The sequence below is a fragment of the Aphis gossypii genome, unplaced genomic scaffold (assembly GCF_020184175.1).
Source record: "Aphis gossypii isolate Hap1 unplaced genomic scaffold, ASM2018417v2 Contig00368, whole genome shotgun sequence".
NCBI classification, from domain to species: Eukaryota; Metazoa; Arthropoda; class Insecta; order Hemiptera; family Aphididae; genus Aphis; species Aphis gossypii.
In genome coordinates this window covers 170,982-180,784 of record NW_026083081.1, presented here as the reverse complement: position 1 = coordinate 180,784, position 9,803 = coordinate 170,982, and the positions used below count along the sequence as shown (strand labels likewise).

Genomic DNA, 9,803 nt, shown 5'->3' with positions numbered 1-9,803 from the left:
TGTAATTAATCAACATATGTATTTTAAAAATTATATTGAAGTATTAAATGCGTACATAAACCATATCTCTCTTGATAATAAACAAACTTGTAGAAACATGAATTTTATTCAATCGAATAAACATGTTGTTCATTCTAAAACAATGAATAAGCTTGTACTAAGTGGTAACGATGATAAACGTTTTATAACAAACGATGGGATTAATTCATTAGCATACGAACATTATAAATTAAAAAAATAATTATTCTAATATTCACTATGTTTAAGAGAATCGATATTAAGTATTTTTTCCACGCTATCTAGTGATAATAATTATTTCTAAATTTAAATTATTATCATCAGTAGGTGTCGTTCAAAGTGAAAGGAAAACATTATATGAATAATTAAAATAATTTAATTTAATACTGTTTTTTTTTTATTTTTATAAAAAGGTAAAATATATAAAAAAAAAAAAAATATTTAATAATATCTTTCGATAATATCCATGAATTATGACTGGAATCAATACCCATCCATTTAACAAGCATTTTATCTTTAACTTTTTTTATAATACATTCAATTAAAAATGTGTTCGGAAAGTCGGTCAATTTAATTTCTTGCTCATAAAAACCACCTAGAATTATATTGTTTGATCCATCCTTTAGCTGATAAGTTATTGGTTTTGTATGTAAAACTTTTGAAACTGTGAAAATTTCTGTTGTCCAATTCGGTGTATATCCTTTACTAAATATATGCTTTTATTCTGATATTCTTACTTTATCATTAATTTTAAATTTTGGTTTATATAATGTTTTATTTGTTTGTATATTTGATTTGATTTTACTTGTATTTATTCTAGCTTCATATGGTGTACATTTAATTGATCTATGTTTTGTATGATTATAATTATAAATAATTTTTGATATTTTGTTATACCAATTCCATGTACCTGTTGCAGTAAAATCTTTGTACATATTAATTTTTAGAGTTTGTATAACACGTTCTCCAATTGAACACTTGATAACGCTATACGTACTATAATGTCTAATTTTATTTTTTTTCATTAACTGTTGAAATTGATTATTATAAAATTCTGTACCATTATCTGTTTGTAATAATTTTGGATTAGCTTGTTTTAATATATTAAACATACCTTTTGTACATTCTTTTCCTGTTTTATTTTTCAATGATTCTACCCATACATATTTCGTGTATGTATCTATAACAACTAAAATATACTTAAAACCAAGATTTTGTTTAGCATTCTTTTTTGATTGACCTAACCTTTTGATTGCATATCCATTAAATCAGCTTGCCAAAGGTCATCTTTAAATCGTGTTATTATACTACGTCTTGGAAATACTTTTCTTGCAGGTCGATGAAGCTCATTAGCTAAACCCTCTAATGTAGACATTAAACTATAATATTCCTCTCACGTAATTCTTCTATAATAGATATGATTTCATTATTTACACCAGTATTACCAGCATTTTGGGACGATGTTAAAAGATTTAATCTAACAACTAATTCATTTGGATCATCATAATACACTAATTGTGTATGAGGTATTACATCTTTATATAAACCAGATCATTTCTTAACTGACGGTGATAAACTAAATTTAAATAGCTGATCAGGGGGGCGATTCTTGAAAACGTGACATAATTTATCGTAAGTGACTAACGCATTTGTCGCAGGAAAAACAGTTTTTGATATTCTTGAAAAATGATTAAATTTTATCGATTAAAAACGATTCGACTATTTGTCTACTGCGAATAAATTAGTGACAAGATTTTGTCGAAGGTAATTAATATTCGACAACGTTATTTTATATTGTTATCAATTGATGATAATGAAGTATGAAATATGAATATTAATTAGTAGGTACCTAAAATAAGATCACCAAGTTTTAGATTATCAAAATATCTTGCAAATCACTTAATAGACATGTTAAGACCACTAATTGAAGACGCTAATCGTTCATCGGCAATTGATTTAAAAACAAAAGTATGAATGTTCAAAGTATTTATAACATAGGTAGTTAACAAAGTACGTTTCAAAGCTGATATTTGTATTTACCACCTTGTAGGTACTCGTTGCATTACACTTTTTTGTCACTGGTTCTTACCAAACACCAATGGGTCATAGTCGATTTACTGCTGTATCGCAATCTTCTGTATCTCGATGCATCAATGAAGTTGTAAATGCTCTCAATCATCCTGATATTTTCAACTTATGGGTTAAGTTTCCATCAAATATATACGAACTTGACTAAGTTCGAAAAAAGTAAAAATAATCTTTCTTTCTTGTCTTCGTTTTTTTTTATTATAATATTGATACTTTTAGATTTTATACGAAAACAAGATTTCCAGGAGTTATTGGTTGCATAGACTGCACTCATGTTGCATTAGTACCACCATCTTCAAATTTAAATTTAATAGAAAACCAACACCCTGAGTACATTTATGTAAATCGTAAATGCTACCATTCTATAAATGTCCAACTAGTAAATATCACATTTAATTTATAATGTTGTCTGTTGAATATGTTTGAGTTATAGGTTATTATTTTCTGAAATTTAAATTGTATTTACATAATGTTGTAGATTTGTGATTCAGATTTTAAAATACTAAATGTTAATGCATTGTTTCCCGGAAGCACACATGATTCTCATGTTTGGAATAATTCTAGTGTCTTACCATTACTTCAAGATCTATATACAAATGGTCTTAATAATATTTACTTGTTAGGTAAATAAATTATAAATATAGTTCAATCTTTATCTATTAAAATACTATTAACTAGGGGATTCAGGCTAACCATTACGTCCATGGATGCTAACTCCCATTGCAAATCCAACTACTGAAGCCGATGAATATTTTAATAAACAACAAATGTCCACTAGAAATATCATTGAACGTTGCAATGGAGTTCTAAAGGGACGTTTTAGGTAAATTGTATTTAGACCATGTATTATACAATGAGGATAGTACATTTATTAATTTTTTATACTCAATTCATAGAAGTCTTATTAAAGATCGAACTCTGCATTACAAACCAGAGAAAGTATCACAAATAATTAATGCTTGTGTTGTTCTTCACAATCTATGTATAACGTACAATCTTCCTGAATTTGTGGATGGAGAAAATATAACTGATTTTGGCATATACCAAGCTCCACTGGCTGTTGCAGAAAACAATGATTTAAATTTAAGAAACAGAGATTTAATGATGGGAAGGAGACAAAGACAAAAAATTATTCAACTTTTACAAAATAGAAATATTAGGGAAGAAATATAACATTATAATATATTTATATAAACACTTTATATTAATTACAATTCAACATAATATTTATTAAAAATTTTAATAACAATTTAAAAAATAAAGATAAAAGATATTAGTCTATAACATGTATAACATTATGTATTAATTACTATTCAACATTAATACATTATATATAAATTTAAATTTTTAATAACAATTTATATTTAAAGATTAAAATGTACAGACTATAAAATGTATAACGTTATATATTTATTATTTTTACAAACATTTTGTATTAATTATAATTAAGTACTGTTCAACATAATACTATATTATATTATAATATATATATTTACATTTTATTTTGAATGTATGTTTCCAAAAATGTATGAATGTTGCTGAGGATATTATTTTTTTGTTGTAAAAGAATCAACTTTTGATTATAATAATTAGATTTAATATCTAATTTTTTAGATGTAAGGTCAACCATATTCTGGGCAACTTTGTTGCCATCTGATAATCTTTCAGAAGCAGATTGTTTTTTCATAGGTTGTTCAGAGTTTATACCCTCTAAAAACAAATTATTAATAATAAATGTTAAAAATACAGAAATGTTTCTAAAATTTCTTACTGGGAATAAGATATAACAAATATAATAGATCAACAATAGACAATAGTAAATAATTATATTGTAATAAAAAATATAGATATTTTGTACAAAAACGCTAATTTTATTATAAAAAAAAGTAAAAGACTGGTTCGACAATAATCTATCACAGTTAAATATTAATAAGTCAAAATATATTTATTTTAAGAACTACTCAAATATTATTAACACATGCCACAAAATATGTTTTCACTTGTCAAACTGTTATGATATCTGCATAACATCTCAAACTGTATAATTTTAGAATAAGTAAGCCATATTTAAATTCTAAATAACCTTAAACAGGTTTACTATATAACTTTGATTGTAATGAACTTACACTTTTCATCCCCAACACAAGCATTATACCTAGTAATAGGGGAGTTTGCATTTATTTATTCTAATTAATATTAAGTTGTATTTGTAAGAGCTAAGTATAAAAAATTTTGAAAGTATCTACTTGATTTAGGTACACTTTTTAACTGCAATTCTTGTCCAGTCTCTACAAGCTTGGGTGATAAATCATCAACATCATTGGGTACTATATAACACAAATTGATAAATAATACATACTAATAATAACTGTTAATAATAAACTTACCATAATTTTGATTGTTCTCAATAACTACATCAAAATGATTTATGTCCAGTTGCAAATCTTCAAATTGAGGATCTATGTTATAAATCACAATACAACTATATAATAAAAATATAACAAAATATGTTGCTGGAGGTAATTTTTTAATATTGAATTCAATATTAAATACAGTGTTTTACCTAAATCACCTAGAATTCATTTTTGGTTTATTTTAGTATTGGATATAAAATATAAATATACCTATTAATTAGTTAAAAAACAAAATAATATTTTAGCTGTACCTTCTATTGTTTCTGCATCTTTATTATAGATGTTCATACATGTTGTTTGTTCTGAAAGTGTTTCATAATTAAATGATACAGCGGACTCCACTGAATTCAAATGACCACTTATAGCCACTTGGCTCATTAATGGAATACTATCCATTTGAGCCTCTGACATTACCAAATTAGTGGCAGGTCCTCCTCCAGTACCATTAATATGTCTTTTGATTGCTGAAGCCTTATTTTTTGCAGTTGCCCTAGTGTCTTGCCATGCCTCAAAAATAATAAACAGTTTAACCTATAATTTCCATTATTTTAAATACACATTTTAAATACCTTTTTCCATTTATCCCATGATTTTTCGCAGCCAGGTAAAGAGTTTAATTCAATGGCAATGTCCTTCCATCTTGCCTTAGCAATTTTTTTTGTGAAATTTGCTGAAAATTTTCCAGCACTCAATTTTGGGTCATTAGATATCAATTCAACGAGAGTTTTAATCTGATGTTTTATAGGCCTCGATTTTGCCATTGTTTATAATATATTAATAATTATTATATTTTTAACAATATTGTAGACTGTAGTACCTATTAGGTAGTTTAGTAGTTAGAAGTTAGAACTTTTCACTTCTCAGTATTTTTCAAATAATATTTTTAACAACTTTATCACCAGCAAATTGTTATTTATCAGTTATTTGAGGTTAAAATTGATTGGATTTGATGTTACCACAGTGGTTCATTAGATTAATTAGTCGCATTCGACAAATGATAAAATCTTATCGATTTCAGTTCAAGAATACCAATTATATATCACATGCGATAAAAATTTGTCACTGTCGATAAAATGTATGACTTATCTCAAGTGCGATAAATTAATCACGTTTTCAAGAATCACCCCCCAGTTGGAGGTTCTTCAAATTTAGAACTAATCACTGAAGAAGAAAAATCAAATGGTTCATTTGATATGGTTGTATCATTAATAATGTTTCTTCGTTTTGCGCCTGAGCTAGATAAAAAGTTATCAAATTCTTACAATTTTAATTGAGAAGGACTTTTGTTTTATTTATTTTCAATACTTCCTCATTTAATTGTTTTTCATCAATTTTCATTCGATCATATAGAGGTTTTACAACGTTCATCCATTTGAAATATCTTGAGGTTTTAGGTTTCCCGTCTGCCTTTAAATAAACTTTACTTGTTTTTAGAATATTATAATATGATTCCATATCTTCTATCGTCATATTTTTTGGTACTTTCTCTCATAATAAAGACCAAAGTCCTTTAGTCCAAGGGTAGTAATTATCAAGCAAGCGTAAATTACCGTGATCAAAAGTGACAGGAATATCTGATATTTTAAGTTGATCATGAACCGAATCATAATGCATGCCATACGATTTATCATATCGTTGTAATTTAGGATTTGAAATTAAAAAATTATCGAACGATGAATTTGATTCATTTCGCTATCTCCATCACTAGTGATCAAGGTATTTTTTTTTTTTAGTAGTGTCAGAAATAAATGAAGTGTTTTTTTCTGGAATTGAAGTCAATGGTTTGAGTAAAGGTATAAATGTTTCGCGAAAATAGTTATCAGAATCTATAACTCCACGCTTCATGTTCATTATTTTACGTTTGATATATTTTTTTGATAAAATCAAATTTTTTAACAAAACTTTATCTTTATTCATTGAAAATAATGAACTTAATATATCTAATTCCTTCAACTAAAGATAATACTATGTAAATTTTGTCTATATTACAACTATATTTATATACTTATTTTTTTAATAAAAGTATGAAAACCACATCTATATCTACCTTCATTAATTTCACGTGTTTTATCAATAACCATAAATCCGTAATCAATATGATTCCAGCAGAAATGAGAAATTTTCCGAAATTCTGAGAATTCCATATCCGCTGATGAATGATCATTGAATATATGTTTTAAATTTGTATCATCCTGTTTTAGAATTAATAATAAATTTGAATTATCTCTTACCAGTTGCTTCGGAGTTTTAGAATATGTTTGTGCTAAATAGAATACAGAGCTAGCACCTGAATGACTACACATTCCGAAATATTTTCTTATTATCGACTGCGGACCACATAAAACATCATCGAAAATTATTACAGAATTCTTTTTAGTTAAATTCGGCTTTATAACTTTATCAGTGTCTGAAAATATAAAAATGTTAGCACCTTTTATATCATCTATTATTTTTTTTAATAAAACAATTATTTCTTGATTAGAAGTTTTTGAGTATAAATAAATATTTTCAAATCTTATTCCGTTTTCATGAGTGATTAGATTATACATTATATTTGTTTTACCTGAACCACTAGGACCGACTATAATAGCACGTATAGTATCAGGTAATAACAGTCCATGTCTTGACATTTTTTTTATTATTTGAGTATCAACGTTCGAAATATCTAATTTATCTTTCTGTTCAATTAAATCCATTTTTTTTTCTTATAAATACTCTGAATTTTTTAAATTTATAACCAGTGAAAGATAGTGTGCTCAACCTGTAAATAGAAATCAGATAAGACTGGTGAAGGTTTTATAAACTTCTTTATAAATACTGAAATAAAGTATGATGAAGGTTAAACAGAAAATAGGTATGAGTTATATAGGTAAACATAAAAGTAATAAAAAAATAAAAAAGAGAACACTAGCTGCAAAAAAAGGAAAGGTTAAGAAAAATCCTAATGGTGAAAGATTGATTTTAACACCAGGTCAGACAGGAGGTGCGATTCCTCTAATTCCTATTTTCGCGGGGTTATCAGCTCTCAGTAGTTTAATGTCTGGGAGTGCTAGTGTTTATAATGCAATTCAAAATTCGAAAATAAAGAAAGGTAGTGGATTAAATTTAATCAATAATGGATTAAGGAAAAAAAATTGATAAAAACGTTACCTGACAGACCAACCACTCACATCTAGAGACATTATAAAATACATTGTAAAGTTTAATATCAATCATTTCCGAGGAGTCTTTTCACGAGATGACTTACCTAAAAAAACACGAACAATTGAATGTGGTATATTAAACTTAGACGTATCTTAAGGTGATGGAAGTCATTGGGTAGCGTTTTACAAAATTAAAGATAAGGTTGTATATTTTGATAGCTTCGGTGATTTACCTCCACCAATTGAATTACAAAACTACTTCAAAGGAAACACAATTATATATTGTAAAAAATTGCTTTGTTAAATTTACAAACATATAATACATTTCCAAACTTAAATGAAACTAATAACAACTTTGAAATACATTTAGGAAACCCCAATCGTTTACTAAATAATAAATAAAAAATTAATAATATTTAACATTATAAAATTAAATAATACATTTCCAACCTGTTATATCACACTGAAAGGGGGTGTTGCGGTATTAAGAATACTAAAAATCAAATTTTGACACAAATAGATGACTTTTATAATGATAACGAATACATTGGAATAAAACCAACAGAGAAAATAACTTTTGATATCGGGATTGATCAAGTAGATTTTAGGACAACCATATTCAGTAATGGTACAATACGTTTTATATATATAAATTATGAACCACACATGCAATATATTGATGGCCGTCGTTCACAGAGAGTGGTAAATTTAAACAGTGTTAATTCAATAAAAGTAATGTGCAATATAGCTCAAGGTTCATTCAACAACCATATGCCAAGTCATTCAATTTATGAGTTTTCCCCTACTGAGAACATAGGGACGAAGCTGATTCAATCTCCAACTAACCTTATTAGAAATCTTGTACATGTATTTTAATATTTTTTTGTAAAGCCTATTTTTGTTTATCGACATTTCAATGAAAAATATTTAGAAAATTCGAAAATTTCATTTAAAAATTGTATATACAAATAGGTAGCTTGAAAAAGTCAAAATATTTTGTTAATTTAATCATGCATAATCAACACTGAATATTATTTGAAATTTTAAATAGGTACTAACCACTATACGTTTTTGAGTTTGCGGTACAGTAAAAAAAAAAAATCTATTTTTTCTAAAACTGGTTTTGGATAAACAATCACATTTTTCGTTACATTTTGGTGTTTTACTTATAATTTTTTGTAAGCTATTCGAATTTTTTTACTTTTGACCTCCTTAATGCACCATGAATATTGAATTTGCTATTAGTAATCACTCCTGGAGTTGAAAATCGAATCATTATTTCGACAAGTTATCGTGTAAACACAAAAATAAAAAAATAAAAAGACGTAAAATCAATACATACATTCATTACTCCGTTGACCGTTCAGAATCTAAAAGGCTACCTACCTACGAGCATCAAAAGTTTTAATTTTTACGAAATCAAAAATGCACACGTAAAATAACGGTGTACTATTGTAACGTGCCACGTACAAGCAGTAGAATGATGTAGTATTGGATAGGTTGTTGTAAAAAAATGAAGACTCTTGAAATAATTTAAATAAGTGTTTTTTTTTGTTAAAAAATTATTCTAAGTCCAAATGACAAAACTATTGATCTGAGTGACGTGAAGGTGCTCGCTCTAACTCTGATGGATCACGTCTGAAATGTGCCTAATCTGGGCCCCCTTATATATCGTCCAGGGACTCCCGCGGTACCTTCAGATCGCTGATGGTCTTCTGCACATGCATCCGCTTCTTCCCACGCATTGCGTCATTCGCTCGACAGTGTGCGTCGATTGTGTGTCTATAATATTCTACCGGGTGAGTGATTCCGCACCTATAGTCGCGGCAACGAAAAATGAGCGCTGACCGTCATGCGCCAAGTGACAGTTTATTAGTGTGGTTATCAATCTTTGAACAAAAAGCCCGCACGACCTAGCCCTCACGACAGCTGCACTATATTGGGAATCATTGGCCGTAAGAGTTATTAAAAACAACGGGTCGCGGTACCAACGTTCATTTTTCGTTGCCGCGACTATAGTATATTCTACCTGGTGGTAATCACGTACTCATAATATGTTACCGGATAGCAATCATATAGTCTTTATGATTATTTGTCATTATCTCTTAGCGGGTAGAAAGCATACGGGCGATGATGCTTT

General features: G+C 27.6%; 1 protein-coding gene and 1 pseudogene across 1 annotated transcript; one reads left to right on the top strand and one right to left on the bottom strand.

Annotated features, from left to right (window-relative positions):
- Positions 1-1,831: 1,831 nt before the first annotated feature.
- On the top strand, positions 1,832-3,279 carry LOC114120309 (putative nuclease HARBI1; annotated as a pseudogene).
- A 337-nt stretch (positions 3,280-3,616) lies between these two features.
- On the bottom strand, positions 3,617-5,281 carry LOC114120310 (uncharacterized; the record flags this gene model as incomplete). Its single annotated transcript, XM_050209010.1, has 3 exons — positions 5,090-5,281; positions 4,772-5,027; positions 3,617-3,816 (listed from the first exon to the last, which is right to left on the bottom strand). Coding segments are annotated over exons 1-3 (648 nt in total), but the record flags the coding sequence as incomplete, so codon positions are not given.
- Positions 5,282-9,803: the final 4,522 nt, after the last annotated feature.